The 22965-nt window shown below is 36.3% G+C and overlaps 2 protein-coding genes across 3 annotated transcripts; both read left to right on the plus strand.

Annotated features, from left to right (window-relative positions):
• Positions 1–208: 208 nt before the first annotated feature.
• LOC122022403 (ras-related protein RABF1-like) lies at positions 209–12593 on the plus strand. 2 transcript variants are annotated; one of them, XM_042580392.1, is made up of 8 exons: positions 209–414; positions 3131–3207; positions 7973–8056; positions 8586–8680; positions 8944–9049; positions 10015–10104; positions 10184–10270; positions 12084–12593. In XM_042580392.1, exons 1-8 carry the CDS (start codon positions 390–392, stop codon positions 12300–12302), a joined length of 783 nt encoding a protein of 260 aa, XP_042436326.1. In that variant the 5' UTR covers positions 209–389; the 3' UTR covers positions 12303–12593. The 2 variants fall into 2 exon arrangements, with proteins under 2 accessions (XP_042436326.1, XP_042436327.1); XM_042580393.1 differs by lacking the exon at positions 12084–12593 and adding an exon at positions 11796–12051.
• A 191-nt stretch (positions 12594–12784) lies between these two features.
• Positions 12785–17931, plus strand: LOC122022402. The gene is made up of 2 exons (XM_042580391.1): positions 12785–13989; positions 17804–17931. Exon 1 carries the CDS (start codon positions 13065–13067, stop codon positions 13986–13988), a length of 924 nt encoding a protein of 307 aa, XP_042436325.1. The 5' UTR covers positions 12785–13064; the 3' UTR covers position 13989; positions 17804–17931.
• Positions 17932–22965: the final 5034 nt, after the last annotated feature.

Genomic DNA, 22965 nt, shown 5'->3' on the forward strand with positions numbered 1-22965 from the left:
TTTTTTTTACTCCTATCTAATTAACATCGTAAACATTATTAATTAGCAAAATGAACAAATAGTTATTTAAGTAATTTTGATATAATAGTAGTACAAGGACATAAAAATAATAGGACAAAATTTAAATAATATAAAAATAAAAATGTTTTTTTTTATAAAAAATTTACCCTATTATATATTATGATTTGTGTATGGTAGGCAAAGTTTGACACGTATCGCGAATCTTCAACCTATTGCATCACGCGTTCGATTTCTCCTCCCTCCCTTTCCCCGATCGGACTCTAGCTCGCGCTCGACTCGCCCGAACCAATTCGATCGCCGACCTTGGCCGCTGGGATCTCCTCTCCTCCCCGTCGAACTCGGGCGACCACGCGTCGCCTCTCCCGCAGATGGGTTGCTCCTCCTCTCTTCCAGGTTCCCCTCCATCTTCTCTTCTCTTTTGCGTTTTGATACAGCTTTTCCCCTTTCTGATCTCTGTACCTTTCAATCCTCCCGATTCTCCAATTCACAGGTAGGTCTGTGTTTCTTTTTGTGAGAATTGTTCTTTTCTCCTGGTTGTAGAAACGTTAGGAGTGGGTTGTGCAGATAATTTACCATATGAAACCTTGCGCCTTTCGAATTTGCGCTTGTCGAATTCTGCATTGAGGCTATTCATGTATGCTTAAGGGCGAATGGCTTTTCGATCGATGTTCCTTGAAATACTGGGAGAAAAAAAAATTGCCTTTTGGCTTCAAGTTTTTTATCGATCGGCGTGTGATAGGAGCTCCCTGGTGGTGTAGAAATTGGTCATGCTTTGCGTGTAATGTTGTTGGACGCTAATGGAGGTTAACACCTATTGTTTAAGAAGCATGGCTTGTCTTTGGGATTGGGTGAAATAAGTTTTGTATTTTAAGATGATATAAGTACAACAAGAACGACGCTGCAGCAGGTGTTAATCTCAACTATTTGAAACGGTTATATGGATCTTATCCATCCATTGAACTCTACGCACTGCTTATGATTATAACAACTCAAGTCACTGATGGCAATCCCAAGTTTGGATGTGAAAGATTGAGAGTTACGTAGGCCTTGACAACTAGAGTGCGAATTTAAATCATATATACTGTGTATTTAGATATTTTAGAATGAATCCATAGATTTGGTGGGATTATGGATTCAATTTGTGATGATTTGGGTTCATGTTCCGTTGTCAAGCATCTTTTGACAGTGAAGAATGTGGATTGAACTACAAAGGAGGGAGTTATGTGTTCAGAATAGGTATTAGGAAAAGAGAAAATGGAAAAAATATAGGTATTAAAAGTCTAGCTAGCAAATAAATTGTATCCCAGTTTACAAGTGATGAAATGGCCGGTGAGTTTTGTAAAAGTTGCTATGATCACTGCTGTTGTTGGCGAAAAATGAGGAGCAGACTTGGGACCTGAGTATTTGCCAGGTAAGATAACCAATCCATGGAGGAAGGAAGACAATTGTGCACCCAATATTGCGCAGAAGTAGGGAAGGAATCAGGATATCTATGTCAAAAATCTACTGTTCCTTTAGGTAGCCCTAAAAATTGCATCTTTTTCCTTGTGATCCCCTTATCTCCAATTGGAAATATCGTAACCTAATTCGAGAGAGTCAACTGACAAGCTTCCTTTGTGGCTACAACAGCTTTATTTTGAACAGATGAAGGATCACATCTTCCCTTCATAGAACAGGAGAGGGAACTATGACTAGTAAGCTGTATTTTAATGAGGGTTACTTTTGGCTGTCTTTTGTTCATATTTCTTATCACATAATCAAGGAAAGGGATGAAAAAGAAGGGTTCATCCTTCCATGCTATGATCCCAACTAATCAATAATTCTAGTTCCCTTCTTCCCTCCCATTCACTTCCCTCCCCTTCAATTATATTGTCTCCAAGTAAGTGACATGATATTTGAGCTTTAATTTAGAATTTTAGAGTGTCTTCTTGTGAAGTCTAGATCTTGGCTCTGGGAATATTTCTAATAATTACATCTGTCTAAATAAGGAACTACTAATTACAATATATTTACAGCTATAATATTAATAAGGAAGTTACAGATATACTACTAATTACAATATATTGAGAACTATAATATTAATTAACTTGGATCTATGGCTGCAATGAGAAGAACTCTCATTGTGAGGGTATTCAATCCAATTGACAGTAAGATGATACTTAAGTGAATAGGCATAAGCAACATTTTTTTATAGTAGCATTTCTATATTTATCAAGGAATTTACAATTCAAAAGATTAATTTAAATATATTCTGTTTCTGTTTGTGAGTTTGCAAGACATTAAAATTATTATATTTTATGGGAAGAATGCTTATTAAATAAGCTGGAATTTGGTTTTGTTGATGCAATCAAAATATGGTCAAGTTGTTCTTTAGAGTTTTTTTGCTTGTCATATATTTGCCACAAGTTGAGAAAAACTAGATGATTTCCCTTTTTCTCTAGAGTCCCTTTATGTGCAACAACTTGGTAATTTAGGAGCAATAATAGATGGAACTCCTTTGAATCTTGAATATTAAACCAGAGTATCTAACATGTAGGGGCATGCCTTTCAGTTTCTTTTAGGACTTCAGGATTTTGCATATGTTTCCCCTTTTTTACTTTCCTATTTAATAAGTAAGGATAAATCATAAAGGAATGAGATTTTGTTCAGTTATTAATTTTTGTCGGTAAACTCTTCAATACTACATGTTTTTTATTCCTCATATATGTTTTCTAGCAATATAAGAAGAGAACATACGAGAAGGGTTTTTGACCCTGTAAAATGTGTAATCATATTTCTCATTGTGGAGGTGAATAACAGCTTTTCTTCCCTGTACCGATGTTTTTTTTACTTGCCCAGATAATTGGCAATTTTGTGGTTAGCTTATGGTAGTTTGATCGATAAGCTGCTAAATGAACTCATTTTGCAAGAAAATTTAATCTGTCTCATTCTTCCATCACTCCACAAATACATGAATGTCAGTAGCACTTTGCATTTCCAATATTTTATTCATATATTTAATTATTGCATCATGATTATCATATTCAATTACTGTCAATGGAAAATCAAATGATTGTTCCTTTGATTTAGAAATAAAATAATCTAATTAAGTGTCCTTGGCAATTATCAGACAGAAATGCTGGAAGTTTGGGTGGTTTGAATGCTGAAAATTCAATGGCCACAGACCCAAAAAACTTGCGTGTCAAGGTATGTCGTTTGTCTTTCCTATTCTACAACATGAACTTCAACCTTGATGCCAATTTATTGCAAAATCTATCTCTTCCTGAAGAAGATTTATCATTTGTCAATTTAATATGTACTTTCTAGAAATCTATTAGGCTCAATTCTTTTGTAGTTCAGTTTCATATTCAGTTGAATAATTATTCCACGCTATTTTTTTTAGCGCTCCTTGAGTGTCCTGGGCTTCACTTTTTAGTTTCTGTTCTGATTCAGTGTGCATAGCTTTACTACTGTATCAGTGATCTTTATGCATGCAAATGTAGGATATTTCTTAACAGAAGTTGGAGAATGAAGTAGAGTCTGTTGGCGCAGCGGGGCCGGCAAGAGGGGGGCGAATTGCCTACCATCAAAGTTAAAAAGAATCTCTTGATTTGCTTAGCAAGGATGCACAATTAAATTAAGCAAATATATAGACAATAAACATTAATGAAAACAACTAACAACCAAGGTGGTTGTTAATCTAAGGCGTTGAAAAGCTCACTAAAAAACTCCTTCGTTGAAGAAGAAGCCTTTTACACACTTTGACAGCTCAGAAATGACTAGGAAAGTCAATACTGAAGTTATTGAATATTTCTTAGGTCTAGGGCTCCCTTGGAAAATGTTATCTGCAGCTTGAAGGCGCGTTCAAGGTGGTCAAAGGCACCTTCCATCAGATAAATTCTATCTCCCGAGGATAAAATTATATCTTGGGTAACAGCTAGGAAAGGCGCCTTCAAGAGCTGGAAGGCACCTTCGTACTGTTCATCGAAGGCGCCTTCCAAGTAGCAGATTAGCTCTTTAGTAGCCGATCTCTTCACTTAGGTGATTCTCCGGCTAACCGGAGTTGAGCTCACCCGAACCCAACTCCAACCTTCTCCTCGAGCAGACTTCCTCCCCGGCTTCTTGTCCCTCGAACGTCGCACGTCTTTCTCGTCCACCGATGTACTTTTTCGCAGCATCTCGTTTTTCGGATGTACCGAGCCCGTCGGCTCCTTTCCCATGCCATTCTTCTCGCTAGCTGCGTCTTCCGCTCGACTTCTTGTGTTCTTAAGCTCATGCACACTTAGACACAAAGATTAAATACAAGACCTAATTTAACTTGACTAACCACATCAAAACTACCACGGGATATTTACAATGTTTCCCTTTTTGATGTACATCAACCCAGCTTAAAGTTAGGGTTAAACAGAAAGTAATAACATGATAAATGAATTTAAACAAGTTAATAAAATTTGTAAAATAAGTACAAGGATAATAATTAAAAATTATCCTAACTCTCCCTTAATCCCTCTTAACTTTTGCATATTTTTCCCTCTTTGATCACGTCAAAAAAATGGGAAAGATATGAAAAAAAATTGAGAAATTTTCTTGGGGTTCATTAAAAGAATATCCAGTAAAATAACCTTTTTCTGAAATTATTTTTAAAAAAATATTCGAGTTTTACTGATTAATCCTCTGTTTTGACTAAAAATACTTTTGAAATTACTTTTTGGTTTCGAGAAATCTTGAAACTTCTTGTCAAATTTAAAGATAATAAGTTAGATCAGGACAAAAAATTTCGATATTATGTAATTTAAGAGAAATGATTCATTTCAGTAAAGCAACTAATTTTTGATAATAAATCTTTAAAAAATATTTTTTTTTTATTTTAAAAATTCTGCTAATTTTTCTGGATATGTAAAAGTGATAGTTTAATCCCAGAAAAATCAAAGTTCTCGATTTCTATTTTTCTGAATTTTTAATATTAAAAATTTACTTTTCATAAAATAATTTATAATAATTTAGATAATATTTGAAAAAATTCGACAATTTTTGTCAAGATAGAGAATATCATGATTTAAGACAGAAAAATAAAAGATTTCAAAAATAAGTCTAAAAGTTATTTTTAACTTTCAAAATACGATTTTCGTTAATAATTTTGTAGAAAATAAATCAACGGAAAAAAATCCTTTTTGTAGATCATATTTCCATTTTTGCACAGAAAAAATTTTAGCAAAAAATTACAATCGAAAGATTAACGAAATAAATGATTTTATAAAGATGACTAAATTCAATAAATTAAAGCATATATAAGATTTTGAGTAAAGAATATATAATCAAAAAAGAAGAAAAAAATTACTCAAAACTTACTTTATCCAAAATTAACCAAAAAAAGATTTTGGAACCATCTTTTCGATTGGATTCGCTAAAAATTTCGGTGGTACATAATTCTTAGGGATTTTCCTGATTTGTCCTGATTCCTAATATACCAGTTAATTCTACCATACTTTCTAAACTTTGATTTTTGAAAGTAGTTAGAACATGCATGGTTATCTTTCAATTTTTCTATTTGTGTTTTCAAATTTTCGATTTCTAATTTTAAATTATCAAACAATTCTAGTGGACATACATTAGCTAATTGTCTTCTCAAATCAACATTTTCTTTTTCTAATTTACACATATTTTTAGAAAACATTTTTATAAACTCGTAAGATTGTTCAAAAGATAAAGCATGTACCTCACATACCTTGTGCTATGATGCTCCATCTTTATCACAACTTTCTTCTAAGGATCCTCCCCCTTCATCGATGTTCAACTCTGAGTTGCTTTTATCTTCTCCTTGGTGGTCCAAGTTTTTGTGCCTTGGTTTAGTTGGTTCTTTCTTCTTCTCCTTCGTCTTTAGCTTTGGGCAATCATCCTTAATGTACCCTTCTTCGTTGCAGTTATAGCATCGGACCTTCCTTTTGCTCCGAAAGTGCTTTTTCGTCTGCGACTTAAATTTATTAGATTTAATAAGCTTATTAAATTTTCTTACTAATAACACCGCTTCATCTTCGTCGATGGATGCTTCGGAGTCTTGATCATCTATTCTTACGATTCATGAAGTTCTAAAGTAGAAAATAAACTCTCTAAAGTACTCACTTCTGAATCTTTTGAAATATAATAAGAGTTTATTATAAACGCCCAATCTTGTGTCCTAGGGAAAACATTTAAGGCATACTTTAACGAATCCCGGTTTGTTACTTGTTCTCCGAGATTCGTAAGTCTGGTTGTTAACTCCTTCAGCTTGGTGTGCAGTTGTGCTACTGACTCGCCTTCTTTCATCGAGAGGTTGGTCAGTTGGTTCCGGAGCAGATCCCGTTTTGTGAGTTTGGCTTCGGACGTACCTTCGTGTAACTCTAGGAACTTCTCCAAAAGTTCCTTTGTTGATTCGTAGGCGCCAATTCTACTGACTTCTTGCGGAGGCAGCACGAGAATTCTTCTCGTCCATTTTTGCTATGAAGTAAGCTTGCTCTTTCTTGGTTTATTGGTATTCTTCTTTTTCATTTCCTTGTGGGTCTTTGAGAGCTACAAAATCATATTTAATAATTAAAAGCAATTCAAAGTCTGTTTTAAAGTATACCCCCATGCTTTCTTCCATGTCGCGAATTCTCCCTCGAACTTCGATGGGTAGATGCTGAGTCCGGCCATCGTCTTGGCTCTTTAGTCGGCGGTTACTCCTTCTGAGACGTTCTGACTCCGATACCACTTGTTGGTGCAACGGGGCCAGCAAGAGGGGAGTAAATTACCTACGATCAAAGTTAAAAAGAATCTCTTGCTTTGCTTAGCAAGGATGCATAATTAAATTAAGCAAATATATAGACAATAAACATTAATGAAAACAATTTAAAAGATTAGGTAAAAGGCGAGAGTTTTACTTGGTTACAACCTAGGTGATTGTTAATCCAAGGCGTTAAAAAGCGCGCTAAAAAAACTCCTTCGTTGAAGGCGAAGAAACCTTTTACACACTTTGACAACTCAGAAATGACTAGGAAAGTTGATACTGAAGTTGTTGAATATTTCCTAGGTTCAGGTCTTTTTATAGCCTTAGAAAATGTTATCCGTAGCTTGAAGGTGCCTTCAAGGTGGTCCAAGGTGCCTTCCATCGGATAAATTCTATCTCCCGAGGATAAAACTTTATCCTCGGGTAACAGCTAGGGAAGGCGCTTTCAAGGGCTGGAAGGTGCATGTACTGTTCATCGAAGGTGCCTTCCAAGTGGCAGATCAGCCTTTTAGTAGCTGATCTCTTCACTTGGGTGATTCTCTGGCTAACCGAAGTTGAGCTCACTCGAACCCAACTCCGACCTTCTCCTCGAGCAGACTTTCTCCATGGCTTCTCGTCCCTGAACGCCGCACACGTCCTTCTTGTCTACCAGTGTACTCTTCCACAACATCTTGTCTTTTGGATGTACCGAGCCAGTCGGCTCATTTCCCGTACCATCTTTCTCACTAGCTGCGTCTTCCGCTCGACTTCTTATGTTCTTAAGCTCTTGCCAACTTAGACACAAAGATTAAATACAACATGATCTAATTTAACTTGGTTGATCACATCAAAACTATCACGGGATACTTCCAGAGTCATGCCGTTTCCAGTTGTATTTGCTAATACATGCTCAAGTTTGTATGCAATAATCAGTTCACATTTTGTCATCATATCTTTGTTGTTCATATCACTTTTTTAGTTTATTTAGTTGAATTTCTAAGGCTATCTGAAAGATATAGTTTTAGTTTGTAAAAAGAGGGCCATATAAAGCAAAGGGAGTGCTGGATTGACAAATATTAGATTCACTTGTTTAGAGTTAATTGTTTCCGTTTAGTATTATCTTTCAACAATTGCCCAATAAAGATCACCAAACTTTTTTTTCCCGAGATGCATTCATTTTCTAATAATGATTTCACAGCATAATTAAACAAACTGATTGATTTTGATGCTAATGATATTTCATCTTTACAGTTGGTATTGTTAGGTGATTCTGGTGTTGGTAAAAGCTGCATAGTTCTCCGCTTTGTCCGTGGTCAATTTGACCCTACTTCAAAGGTAATGCTTTATCTAAGCAATCTAACAATTGTAGTGTTGGTATGAGTTAGAACACTTCTTCGTATATTTACAATGATCCCATTTACATAATACAACATTAATAGCATTAGGATAAAACCTGCTGCTTGATCAAAGAAGTTCTATCTCTTTGATCGGGTGAAAAGCTTGATAATCTGTTTGGAGGTTATAATTCAGATAATTTAAGAAGCATTATATGCTAAATAGTCTAGTATTATTAGTATAGACTGAAGAAACAATACTTGGAGTGTTTCACATGCACCCCACCCATATAGTGTTTTTAAGAGCCTCACCTAGATAATAGGAAGTAGGAAGTACTAGAGAGGAAGCCAAGAAAGCTAGAAAGATTCCAGCACTCGACAATTTTTTGCCATTAAGCAAAATTGTTGAACTAAGCAAATATAATTTCAGTTTATTGTGCTACAGTCCCTGCTTCTCTATTTAGTGTCCTCTCTTATACCTTGTTTTTTTCTACTTCAGATATTTGATGATTTTTATTTGATTTACTTAGGTAACTGTTGGCGCATCCTTCTTATCTCAAACATTAGCCTTGCAAAATTCCACGACGGTTAAGTTTGAAATATGGGATACAGCTGGACAAGAGAGGTGAATGATGGAATTATTAAAGCTGAAATTATATTTCTTGTTGTATAATGCTCCTTATTAAATTGTTGTGGTCTTGTAGTATTTCTTGGCTACAATATGTATAGGATGAAATTTCTGTTTCTTTTATTTTAAGGGTGATTGTGCTTTGTGTGTCTTTGTCAATCCTCAAGATTCTATGAGTAATGTCTCATGTTTTGATGTACACTTTGTCAATCCTCAAGATTCTATGAGTAATGTCTCTTGTTTTGATGTACCAACTGTAGGTACGCCTCACTGGCTCCTCTTTACTACCGAGGAGCTGCTGTTGCAGTTGTAGTGTACGATATAACAAGTGAAGAAACATTCAGAAAAGCACAATATTGGGTGAAGGTATCATTCATCCTTTGACTTGATTCTTTGACTGAACTTTCTGGATGGAATATTTTACTGCTTTCTATATGTTGTCATCAAGTTCTAGTTGGTGAGATGTCACACAGATTTGAGCTTTCATCTTGCAGCCTATGGGTGCCTGATAGAACTCATAAGTTGGAGCTTTATTTCCTCTACACAAATTTATATTCATGATCTTCAATAGTGTTGAAATAATAAAATGTGTAATTGATATAGTAAGACAGCTGACTTTGCTATGCCATTGCTTTCCATACTTGACAGATAATGATCCTTACAAGGACTTTTTTTTCTAGGTGGTGTTGTTAGTTTTTATTTTTTCTCAGCAAGTTTCTGGGAAGAAAAATAGTTCTCCTTGAGTCAGAAGAAAAAAACAATGAAAAGGAGTTTTTTTGTTTGGCTTCTCTTTTCATGAAGTTATTTTTGTCAGTTTATTTCTTATAAGTTTTCAGAGCTCTCATGTAAGGGAGTCAAATCCTAAATGATTGTGATTTATAATCTTGTTTTCCTCGTCAACATCAGCTAGGCTGAATCATGCTCTTGACTAACATCCTAAAATAAATATAAATTTCAGGCTCAAGCTTTCATTAGTTACTCTGACATGCTTTTGTGGTTGAAGTACCATCTTACTGTACTTTGATAAATATAACATGTAATAACTGAGAATGCTATGATGCTTACATTCTTCAATTATGTTAGTTATCTCATCATCCTGGGTTTTATGGGGTGTTTTGGTAAACAAAAATATTTTGCGAAGTTTAATTTGACTTGAGTATTTGAAAGGTAACTATAATGTATTACATGTACAAATGAATCATGTGAGTGAAGTATATTAGGTTACATAAGAAAAGGTTTGTTTTTGCAACTGCAGTTAAGCTGATTCAATCTTGATTAATTCGTCAGCCTGAACTGTCAAATTTATAGGTATATAATTATATGTTGAACAGGAACTTCAGAAGCACGCGACTCCTGGTATTGTCATGGCATTGGTTGGTAACAAGGCTGACTTGCAAGAAAATAGGGTTGTCTCATCTCAGGTTTGCAATGCCATCTGATTGATTTTGTTTCTTTTTGGCCTTGATCAGTAGCTCTGTCCTTATAGTTCATTCATTGAAGGATGCCATGGAGTATGCAGAGAGAAATGGCATGTTCTTCATGGAGACTTCGGCAAAGACAGATAACAATATCAATGAACTATTTGAGGTACACATTCATGCAGAGCAAACTATTTCCGCATTTGAATGCCACATTCTCTTTTTTTTTTTTTTAAAAAAAAAGAATATATCTAATGTCAATCAGGTAGCTATTTATGATGAAAGAACCACTTTGTTTGCTTTTAGCATCGCCAATCAGTTTTTATGTTGTTCCTTGAGATATTACCATAGCAACTAAGGGTTTTGATAAGAATCTTATGTTAAGCCAGTTGTTATTATATACGGTTCATGCACTTTAACCTTGTTTTCTGCATTAGCATTTCATTTCAACCCTTCAATAACAGCCATAGTCCATTTGCTGTAAAACTGGAAAGAACCATCACATAAAGAAGCCAAAATCTAACAGCAAATTGATATTTGAAGCCCAGTTGTTTGCGATTATTATTGTCCTGTTTGAAAAATAATAAAATAAACCATGGTTTAAAATATTACACTGAGGGTAAGTGGTAACACAGTCAAAATATATTATTTTGATAAATTTCTCAAACGTAGTATTGCTTGACATAGGCAATGTTGCTTGTGTCATTGTGTTGATCATTGATACTGAAACAAGACTGTTCTAGTTAAATATTGAAACTCCGACATGGTTTGAGATTCTAAACGTTAAGTATAACCAAGCTTCAATGTATGTTAGAGATACATACATTGAATGATACAATTTTGATTTCATGCCACGTTGACAACACTTTTAGGCATATTTCAAAGCATGCAGAGACCAACTTTCACTCCAAATGAAAGTCTATTGCAATTATAAATCAATTTTATTACAATTTAAAGCACTAAATTACATTTTTTTTTAAAAAAAAATATCGTTTAACGATCTACTACCAGAATAACTTTTCATTATGGATTCTGCATTGGTTCTTGTAGCATTATAGTATGACCAACTATATAGAATTTCAAGTCTCAACTTAAATAATGCTTTCAGGACATCTTAGATTTGAGATAAATTTTTCACATATCTTTAAATTGAGTTAGACTTATAGTAAAACAGCTTGAATTGAAATAAACATCTGCATAAGATATGGATATATCTCAATTCTAACTCTACTCCTCTTTGTTATTGCTGGTGTTATGATCGGTGCTTGTCTTCTCCTTTCATATCTGTTCGTATTGTTTCAACTTGTCATGACAACAAATAAAATCAACGATGACTTGCTGACTAGCTGAGACATGCTGTCTTGGTTGATACCCTTGAAACTCTCATGTTACACAACAGCAAAATCGATCATTCAAAATCATGAAAAAAAGTTAAATGAGTGTGACTTTCCAAATCTATTTATCAGGAAGACAGTTTTACCTGCTGTTTAAAAATTTTATTATGCTGCTTCATTTAATCCTTAAATCTAATATAAAATTCTTTCTACATCTTCAACTCCTGGTGTGGTGAATGCTATCCTCCACTATTTACACTCGCATATAATTTTCAATAATTCAACAAGGTCAAAATGTTTCCCAAGTCATAAAATGCATTCATAATATGCTATCCCCTTGGCAAAATGTTTTCATTTCAGGAGATTGCGAAGAGGCTTCCTCAGGCATCTTAATTGTGCAGATCTGCAAGATTTTATTTTAGTGTCACGGCCAAAAAATGTTTGAATCGTATCTCATGCAATCTTAAGTATCAAATTCTATTATTGCTGCCACTCATGGTGAATGGATATAGTGCATAATATGTACACATGCTAATTCATTGTATATTTGGAGATGTTGGAAAATTGTGACTTTAAAGAGTGCAAAAACGCAAAGGTCAAAAAGGAGAATTCTTAACTTTTTTTTTTTTGGTTTGTGTTTTTCATCAGGATGTCCAAGTCAGTACAGCTCAACACAATCATACACCTCCAACTCCAAGTGCACTACATTCCTATTTAAAGTTCGTCCACCAGAGTTCAATAATACACACATCAATATGCTATCATTCACATTATTGTTTGGCTGACCCATCAAAATATAGAATAACGAAGCCAAAATTTAGCCCTCGGGGCTTAGTGCGACAGACAGATGAGTTTTACCAACAATGAGAGTTAAACTCTTATGCAGTGCAAATAAACACATGCGATACTTGAATCACTTATGGTGGTAGGTTGTTCTTTGTGATCCACATGTAACGGTAGATGGAAAACTTTTGTGAGACTAAGTGAATCATGAATGAAGGGTAGAAATATTTAGGATAGAAATATCTAAGCACCATGTAAAAGCAACTTAAATACAAAATTTAGAGACTAAAAAGTAAAATAATAATAATAATAATAATAATAATGAACTTTCCTATGTTAATGGCTTTAAAATTAAATAATATGAGTTTAGAGGGTTTGATAAATAGGACTGGAAAAGGAACGAAATATATGTACTTGGTTTGAGGGTTTCATACTTTTATAAGAGTTTCATTCTTTATTTGTTAGAATCATTTGTTCCCTATTAAAATAAGTGGTTTGAAACTTATTCCTTAAAAAGGCTCCCCATTACTAATGATACCCATTCCCATTAATATTATTCCTATTTCTATTCTCATTTCCTTCTGTATTTGTGATTCTAAAAATTATTTTTTCGATAACAAATTAATTTTTTTAAAAAAAATACAATAATGATTTAGAAATTTTAAAACGCAAGGAAGACAGGAATTTACGAGGAGAGGGAGGGCCAAAATGAAAATTTCTCTTGTAATGTGTCGTAACAGTCAGTTTCTGAGGTTCAAGACTCTTCGGTTATTATTTGGCTGCTGTGATCTGAACCCGCTCCGCCACCGGCACCGCCGACGCTGACGGTCACAACAGCACGCCGCCATGGCCTTGACCTTCAGATCGACGAGTCCCCTGGGCATTCCCCAAATCTTATGCCAATCCATCCTCCTCTTCCTCAAGGCCGGCCAGCTTCTCCTCCCCATCTTCCTCCTCTCCGTCCTCTCCTCCTCCCTCCTCTTCTACTGTTACTACTCCATCGCCCCAATCCCCCTCGACCTCGCTGACAAGATCTCCATCCTCCTCAAGGAAACCAAGCACCGCCCGCCGAACCTCGTCCCGTCCATCGTCAACGACCTCAAATCCTTCGCCGCATTAGCGCCCCCCATCGCCCTCTTCTCCTTCTTCTCCTCCCTCTTCCTCTCTCTCTCCTCCATCTACACCTTCGCCGCCGCCTACACCGACACCGATTTGACCCCCGACGGCCTCCTACACCGGATCGCCCGCCGCTGGTACCAGACTATGGTGACGCGGCTCTATGCGGTCCTCCTCGCCGTCGGCATCGCCCTCCTCTCCTCGTTCGCCCTTGTTTCCGTCGCCCTCGGATCCCTCTCCGACTCAATCTTCCTAGCCTTCCTCGTGACCTTCTTGTACCTCTACCTGTCGACGCGGTGGCGGATGAGTCTCGTGATAGCGACCGTGGAGGAGACGTGGGGGATCGGCGCGCTCTCCTGGGCGGTGAACCTCTACTTGGGGAACAAGAAACGAGGTGTTGCGCTCACCGCCATGATGGTGACGATGAAGGTGGCCATCTACGGCGCATTGTTAATTGGGCTGGTGATGGCCTCGGATCCGACGAAGCAGACCCGGATGTGCATGGAGTGCGTCGTGGCTGTGGTGGATGCGGCCTGGAACTTGTACACCATGGCGGTGTACACCGTGTTCTACTACGAGTGCAGGAAGAGCCATGGGCTAGACAGCATTGGTTCGTCCGCGGTTCTTGTGAGGGTCAACGCTGTGGCATATTGAGGTGCGTCCTTCTTTTCCTACATTAATCATTGATAAATATGTTTACTTGAAAGATAATTTAGCTGCACAAAGTATCATTTTTTTTTTTTGTTGAGGAATTTGAAATTTCCTCAAGCATCTCAAAGAGAAACACACACTTTGCTCTGCAATCAAACAACAGAAAACCCTCTCTTGTGAATGACAAATTTAAGCATAGCTTAACTTATAGTATTGTTTAACATACGTTTGTGAAACCCTCATGTGCTTCTGTTTTATGATCAACCTCCTTTAGAGATCTTCAAGCTAGTTCATTTTTGAATCTAGCCCAAATTTCACAGGCCCAAATGACCTTTCTGTTGGATGTAAGCTTGTATGACCAATTTGACTTCTATGAGTGTTTTGTTCCTTGCAATCAGAGTTGGAGGATTCAAAAATCCAGCTGGTATGGAAATTGTCCTGTACAATAAGAGTTCATGCACACTAACTATGTTTCATGTGGAAAAATATCATTAAAACCCCACAGGCCATTTGTTGTGAAATGAGGACAATGACATAAAGTTCCTGCAAATTTACATTTGAATGAACTTAGACTTTTTGTCTTCCTATGAAAAGCTATAATTTTTGTATACCTTGATGTACATCATAATAGATGATGCAAATTAATTCTAATTTTATAATTCTCATCCACACTTGCTTGTCTCTGAATATATACTTACAGAGAGTAAAAAATATATATATAACAATAATAACAACAACCAAGTTTTATTCTACTATATGGGGTCGGCAATATGGATTATTCTACGCCTTTGAGCTCTATCCCCTACTATATCATCATCTATACTTAAATAAATTTTATCTTATTTTCTTATTGTTAACCAAGTCTTTTTTGGTCTTCCTCGTTTGATGTATATATTTGTCATAGTTTCACATCGCCTAAGTAGAGTATTTATTGGTTGTTTAAGTACATGTCCGTAACATCTTAAATGTGTCTCTCGGAGTTTTTCCTCAATAGATGCAACTCTGACTTTCTCTAATGCTCTCATTTCTTATTTTGTCCATTCTCGTATGTCCATAGATCCACCTTAATATTCTCATCTCTGTAACTCTCATCTTTTGCTCATATGCTCGAGTCATAATCCAACATTCAACGTCATATAACATACTAGGTCTAACTGCCGTTTTGTAGAATTTCTCTTTAAGTTTTAGAGGTACTTTATGATCACATAAAACACCCAACGCCCTCTCTATTTCAACTATTCTATTGTTTTATAAAATTGATTCTAAATACTTAAGCTCTCGGTTTTAGACAACTTGTCATCTGCTATCTTAATAATTATCTCATTACGTTTAATATTACTAAACTTAAATTCCATGTATTCTGTCTTTACTTCACTAAGTTTAAAACCTTTTACTTCTAGTATTTCCTGCTAAGATTCTAGTTTAGCATTTACTCCTTCATTTATCTCGTCTACCAAAACAATATCATCTACAATTAACATGTCAATGTGTTCAGTGAGTTCGTCCATGTTTAGTAAAAAAGATAGAGACTTGCAGTCAATCTTTGATGTAATCTTATTTTTATCGGAAAAACTTCAGTCAATCTGTCTGAAGTTTTCACTCCGGTCATTACATTCTCATATATATCCTTAATTAGTTCAATATATATTACGTTAACACCTCTCTTTTCTAAATTTATTCATATAATTTCTCTTGGGACTCTATCATAAATTTTTTTTTAAGTCAACGAATATCATGTGCAGATCTTGCTTTTGCTCCAATACTTTTTAATTAGTTGCTTGAGAACCTTCCAAGCATGAACCAAAATTGATTTTCGATCACTGTGGTCTCCTTAATCTTTTTTCTATTATTCTTTTTTAAAGTTTCATGGTATGACTTATTAATTTAATACTCCTATAGTTTGTAAAATTTTGTACGTCTCCCTTGTACTCTTAAGTTTCATTTTCAATATCATGTTAAATGTTTTTATAAGTCATTCAATACCTTGTTTCCCTAGTCACTTTCATACCTTTATTGAAATATCATCTCGACCAACAATTTTTCCATTTGCATTCCATTTCAAGCTTGTTTGAAAGTTTGAATTCAACGATAAAAATTTAAATTTGTATACTCATTTGACCTCCTTAAATTACGTAAGTTAAGTTGGTCATTCAAACGTTTATTAAAAAGTTGATGAAAGCACCTCTTCCACCGCTCTTTTATTTCTCCATCATTTACTAGCACTAATTACATTCATTTTTAATACATCTTGTTAGATAAAATCTCTTGTCTTGCTCTCTTTCACTTTAGTCGTTCTATAAATGTCTATTTCCTCTTCTTTTATATTATATTTTTGATATAACCATTCAAAAATTTCATTTTTTGCTTCATTCACTGCTTTCGTAATTTCTCTTTTTTTTTGCTATCATATTAGTCACTGTATATTTCACCTAATGTTTGTACTTCTACCTTCTTCTTAAATATATTTTGCTTCCCATCATTTAACTTCCACCACTTAATTCTAGGAGTTGTGTATATTTTTCTTCTATTGATACTACAATTGAGGTGTATATCCAACACTACTAACCTATATTGAATAGTTAAGTTTTCTCTAGGGATAACCTTGTAATCTTTGCAAATCTTTATATCTCTCTTCCTAACCATAAGAAAGTTAATTTGCGATTTATTATTCTTATTTTTGAATGTGATCAAGTGTTCTTTTTTCTTAAAAAAAATATATTAGCTAGTATAAGATCATATGCTATCATAAAATCTAATATAGTTTTTGATCTTTCATTTCTTGTTCCAAACCTATAACCCTCTTACATTTTCTCATATTCTTCATTTTTCATTATTTTTCACTATGACATGGTTTGAGATTCTAAACGTTAAGTATAACCAAGCTTCAATGTATGTTAGAGATACATACATTGAATGATACAATTTTGATTTCATGCCACGTTGGCAACACTTTTAGGCATATTTCAAAGCATGTAGAGACCAACTTTCACTCCAAATGAATGTCTATTGCAATTATAAATCAACTTTATTACAATTTAAAGCACTAAATTACATTTTTTTTAAAAAAAATCGCGTTTAATGATCTACTACCAGAATAACTTTTCATTATGGATTCTGCATTGGTTCTTGTAGCATTATAGTATGGCTAACTATATAGAATTTCAAGTCTCAACTTAAATAATGCTTTCAGGACATCTTAGATTTGAGATAATTTTTTCACATATCTTTATATTGAGTTAGACTTGAAGTAAAACAGCTTGAATTGAAATAAACATCTGCATAAGATATGGATATATCTCAATTTTAACTTTACTCTTTGTTTTTGCTGGTGTTATGATCGGTGCTTCTCTTCTCCTTTCATATCTGTTCGTAATGTTTCAACTTGTCCTGACAACAAATAAAATCAAGGATGACTTGCTGACTAGCTGAGACATGCTCTGTCTTGGTTGATACCCTTGAAACTCTCATGTTACACAACAGCAAAATTGATCAACGGCCAATACGATATATTTTTGCCGTTGTCAATTGATTGACACTCAAAATCATGAAAAAAAGGTAAATGAGTGTGACTTTCCAAATCTATTTATCAGGAAGACAGTTTGACCTGCTGTTTAAAAATTTTATTATGCTGCTTCATTTAATCCTTAAAGCTAATATAAAATTCTTTCTACATCTTCAACTCCTGGTGTGGTGAATGCTATCCTCCACTATTTACACTCGCATATAATTTTCAATAATTCAACAAGGTCAAAATGTTTCCCAAGTCATAAAATGCATTCATAATATGCTATCCCCTTGGCAAAATGTTTTCATTTCAGGAGATTGCGAAGAGGCTTCCTCAGGCATCTTAATTGTGCAGATCTGCAAGATTTTATTTTAGTGTCACGGCCAAAAAATGTTTGAATCGTATCTCATGCAATCTTAAGTATCAAATTCTATTATTATAGTTAGTTCTTCGTTGCTGCCACTCATGGTGAATGGATATAATATGTACACATGCTAATTCATTGTATATTTGGAGATGTTGGAAAATTGTGACTTTAAAGAGTGCAAAAACGCAAAGGTCAAAAAGGAGAATTCTTAATTCTTTTTTTTTTTTTTTTTTTTTTTTTTGTGTTTTTCATCAGGATGTCCAAGTCAGTACAGCTCAGCACAATCACACACCTCCAACTCCAAGTGCACTACATTCCTATTTAAAGTTCGTCCACAGTTCAATAATACACACATCAATATGCGATCATTCACATTATTGTTTGGCTGATCCATCAAAATATAGAATAACGAAGCCAAAATTTAGCCCTCGGGGCTTAGTGCGACAGACAGATGAGTTTTACAAACAATGAGTTAAATTCTTATGTAGTGCAAATAAACACATGCCATACTTGAATCACTTATGGTGCTAGGTTGTTCTCTGCAATTTCTGTGAGACTAAGTGAATCATGAATGAAGGGTAAGAGCAACTTAAATACAAAATTTAGAGACTAAAATCTGAAAAAAAAAAATAATGAACTTTTTGTGGGGTGCAACGGGGTCGGCAAGAGGGGGGGGTTGAATTACCTAAAAAAAATTATCTTCCTCGAACTTTCAACTCAAAAAATAACAACAATAGAATCAAAACTAAATAGAAATAAAAGGGAGATAGAGAATTTAACTTGGTTACAATCCAGAGGGTTGTTAATCCAAGGCAGTCGAACAGCTCCACTAGAATGTCTCTTTCACTGTAGGCGGAGAAGTCTTTTTTACATCCTAAGAACGCTCAGAAGTTGCTAGAAATTTAATACAGAGTTGATTAATTAATTTCTAGCTCCAGGGGCCTTTATATAGCTCCTGGAAATTTTATCTCGGGTCTTGAAGGCGCCTCCAAGAGGGTTGAGGGCGCCTCCAATGGATTTGACCGGATAAAACCTTATCTGCTTCGCAAACGACCATCTTGACTGGGTCTGAGGCGCCTCCAATGCCCTTGAGGCACCTCGGGCAAGGTCTGAGGCGTCTCCAATGCCCTTGAGTCACCTCCAAAGCTGTAGTCAGCGCAGGTGCCTTCAGCACTTCGTTGAAGGCGCCTCCAGCTAACTTTTTCAGCTCCTTTTGACTCATTTTCTTCTTCTGAAACTCCAATTGCTTGGGTGATTGCGGTCAACCGAAATAGGGCTCATCCGAACCCAATTTTCGGCCTTCTCCTCGAGCAGGCTTCCGACCCGGCTTCTCGTCCCTCGAACGTCGCGCACGTTTTTCTTGTCCACCGGTGTACTCTTCCGCAGCTCTCTCGTCCTTCGGACGCACCGAGCCCATCGGCTCCTTTCCAGTGTCGTCTTTCTCGCTAGCTGCGTCTTCCACTCGACTTCTTGCGCTCCTAAGCTCCTGCACACTTAGACACAGAAATCAAATAACAAGTAGGACCTAACCTAACTTGGTTGATCACATCAAAACAACCACTGGGTCCTAACAATCTCCCCCTTTTTGATGTGCATCAACCCAAGTTTCAAGTTAGGGAAAAAATAGACAAATAGTAATTTATAGAAATTACTTAACTAACAGTTTAAGCATAAAGATTGCAATAATATAATTTGCAACATTAAGAAATATTAATTTTAAACTCTCCTTAACTTGTTCCTATCTCTCCCCCTTTGATCACAGTAAAAAATGGGGGTCAAAAGAAATCATTTTCTAAGTTTAAAAATAATTGCAAAAAAAAATTTTAACTTAGGTAAACATAAATATTTTTTCAAAACAATCTGAAAATTTTCTAAGTTAAACTTAGGTAAAATAATAATAATAAATTAAGCAAAAAATTTCTAATTTTAGAAGAAATTTTACCTTAGGAAATATTAGTTTTTGAGAAAAATTGTTTAAAAAATGTTTGAAATTTTTTTAAAGCATTATTTAATTCTAATTTTAATGTTTTATCAGAAAGTTAATTAAACATTTTATTTCAATATTTTGGCTTCCAGGTCGTGACGAGGTACTAGGCCTTCTTGGTTATTGGAGCAATAACTACTTTTTTAAACAAAACCTCATAAAGAAACTCACTGTTTAATTTGTTCTGAAAGTCTTAACTTAAAGAATTTTAATCTAGTAAAGATTTTGGAACTCAGTATAGGTTCCTTGCTATAGGGTTAGCTCGGTACATAAGTCTTGAGAATCTTTCTAAGTTGTCCCTGATGTTTTCTTATATACCAATTTAGTTTTCCATAAATTTTAAGTTTTGATTTTTGAACACATCTGTTTTTGAACATGCAGCAGTTTTCAAATTTTCAATTTGCATTTTCAAATTGTCATTCTCTGATTTTAAGTTGTTAAATAACTCTAAGGGACATGATTTTTCTAATTTCAATTTCAATTCAGCATTTTCTTTTCCTAATGTTGCTAGATCTTTCGTAAGCACTTTGATAAATTGAAAAAACTGAGTAGGGGTGAGAGCACGTACCTTACTTACCTCACTTGGTGATGCTCCCCATTCATTGCAGCTTTCTTTTTCTGATGATCCTCCCCCCGAGCTTGTTTCTTCGAAAAGATGGTTGGTCATCAGTGCTAATCCCGAGAAGGCTTCGACTTCTGATTCCGAGGATGATGATTCATCGCATGTAGCCTTTAGACTTTTGCGCTTCGAGGACATCGGCTTTTGAAACTTCTCCTTATCCTTTTTCTTCAGTCTTGGGCAGTCATCTTTGATGTGCCCTTTCTCATTGTAGTTGTAGCAACGAACCGTCCTTTTGCTGCGTTGATGCATTTTTTACTGCGATCTAAATTTATTAGTTTTAATAAATTTATTTAGCTTCCTTACCAATAGAGCCGCTTCAGACTCGTCGATCGACGCTTCAGAGTCGGGATCGTCCTTTCGACTTATAGGGCAATGTTGAGATTTGACTTTTCTACTTGTTTAGGCTCTGCAATTCAAGATTCGTGAAGTTCAAATGTAGAAAACAAACTTTCTAAACTACTTACCTCAAGGTCGTTAGAGATGTAGTATGTATCTGCTAAGGACGCTCATTCTGGAGATCTTGGGAAAGCGTTGAGTGCGTACCGGATCGAGTCTTAGTTTGTTACCGATTCTCCGAGATTGTTTAGCTGAGTTATCAGCTCTTTGGTTCTCGCTTGGAGTTGCGCTACCTTCTCGCTGTTGTTCATCCAGAGATTCGTTAACTGAGTCCGAAGGATGTCCCGCTTTGCTAACTTCGCTTTTGATGTGCCTTCGTGGAGCTCCAGGAATTTTTCCTAGAGGTCTTTGGCAGAGTCGTAGCTTCCGATCTGACTTACCTCTTGAGGCGGCAGAACGTTGAGCGGGTGAAATTTCGCCTTTCCGTTGGCCACGAAATCGGCTTACTCCTTCTTCATCCACTGATACTCTTCTTTGTCTTTTGGAGCTGTAAAACCAAATTTCATAGTTAGAAGAATATCAAAATCCGTTTTAAAAAATATCATCATTCTTCTTCTCTATGTAACGAAGTCTCCATCGAATTTTGGGGGTTGAATGCTTGTTCCGGCCATCATCTTAATCTTTATGCTTCAGTCGGCGGTTAGTCTTTCTGAGGCGGTCTAGCTCTGATACCACTTGTTGGTGCAGCGGTGCCTGCAAGAGGGGAGGGGTGAATTGCCTGAAAATAAAAAAAATACCCTCCTCAAACTTTCAACTCAAAAAATAGCAACAATAAAATCAAAACTAAACAGAAATAAAAGGGAGATAGGGAATTTAACTTGGTTACAACCCAGGGGGTTGTTAATCCAAGACAGTCGAACAGCTCCACTAGAATGTCTCCTTCACTGTAGGCAGAGAAGCCTTTTTTACACACTAAGAACGCTCAGAAGTTGCTAGGAACTTAATACAGAGTTGATTAATTAATTCATAGCTCCAGGGGCCTTTATATAGCTCTCGAAATTCTATCTCGGGTCTTGAAGGCGCTTCTAAGAGGGTTGAGGGCGCCTCCAATGGATTTGACCGGATAAAACCTTATCTGCTTCGCAAACGACCATCTTGATTGGGTCTGAGACGCCTCCAATGCCCTTGAGGCGCCTCCAAGGCTGCAGTCAGCGCAGGCACCTTCAGCACTTCATTGAAGGCGCCTCCAGCTAGCTTTTTCAGCTCCTTTTTGTTAGGACCAAAAGTGGCTAGAGGGGGGGGGGGGGGGGGAATAGCTCGTCGCATGCTCGTTGCTCGGCGTTGCTTGTTTCTTCAAAGATGCGCAGCGGAAAATACAGAAACAAATCACACAACGCTAACAAGGTTGGTTTACTTGGTATCCACCTCACAAGAGGTGACTAGTCCAAGGATCCACACCTACACACACACCCTCCACTAATAAAACTCTCCTTTATGGTAACTACCAAGGCCGGAGAAGCCCTACAAGACTCAATATAAGAAGAAAGGGAAAGGTAATGAAATACAAGCTTACAATGAGAGCAAAAACTCTAACCCTAGTTTCTTTTTCTTGCTTTGATCCGCCTCTTGACTTGGAAGAACCTCCAAGAGCCTTCAAGAACTGGCGATCTCGAGCTTGAGAAGAGCTGTGGAGAAGCTGGTGAAGATCTGAGATGAGTCGGTGAAGAGATACCGCAGCCATCGCACGCCTGCAACTCAAATACGACGCAACGGTCGGATCCCGATCGATTCAATTATTCCCAATCGATCGGGGAGGCTTTGGATCGATCCACGGATCGATCCAGAGCGCCTCTGTGCTCTGGAAAAACGCCTGGATCGATCCAACGCTTATCGTGCGAAGCAGCAGCGTCCCAATCGATCCACTAATCGATTGGGACCTTTGGATCGATCCACTGATCGATCCAGAGGCTTTCTGTTCGCTGGGAAAAACCTGGATCGATCCACTGATCGATCCAGAGGCTTTCTGTTCGCTGGGAAAAGCCTGGATCGATCCACTGATCGATCCAGCTCCTGGATCGATCCATGGATCGATCCAACTCTTGGTTTTTGTCCAAACCAAGGCCCAAGCCTCTCAAACCAACATCCGGTCAACCTTGACCTGTTGGT

Source organism: Zingiber officinale, chromosome 9B (assembly GCF_018446385.1).
Source record: "Zingiber officinale cultivar Zhangliang chromosome 9B, Zo_v1.1, whole genome shotgun sequence".
NCBI lineage: Eukaryota > Viridiplantae > Streptophyta > Magnoliopsida > Zingiberales > Zingiberaceae > Zingiber > Zingiber officinale.

What these genes read in the sequence shown, in the direction of transcription:
- LOC122022403 (XM_042580392.1), top strand. Translation starts at nt 390, where the DNA reads ATGGGTTGCTCCTCCTCTCTTCCAG. An exon ending in CAAAAAACTTGCGTGTCAAG is followed by an intron (nt 3,208 to 7,972) that starts GTATGTCGTTTG and finishes TCATCTTTACAG; the next exon opens with TTGGTATTGTTAGGTGATTC. An exon ending in GATACAGCTGGACAAGAGAG is followed by an intron (nt 8,681 to 8,943) that starts GTGAATGATGGA and finishes TACCAACTGTAG; the next exon opens with GTACGCCTCACTGGCTCCTC.
- LOC122022402 (XM_042580391.1), top strand. Translation starts at nt 13,065, where the DNA reads ATGGCCTTGACCTTCAGATCGACGAGTCCCCTGGGCATTCCCCAAATC.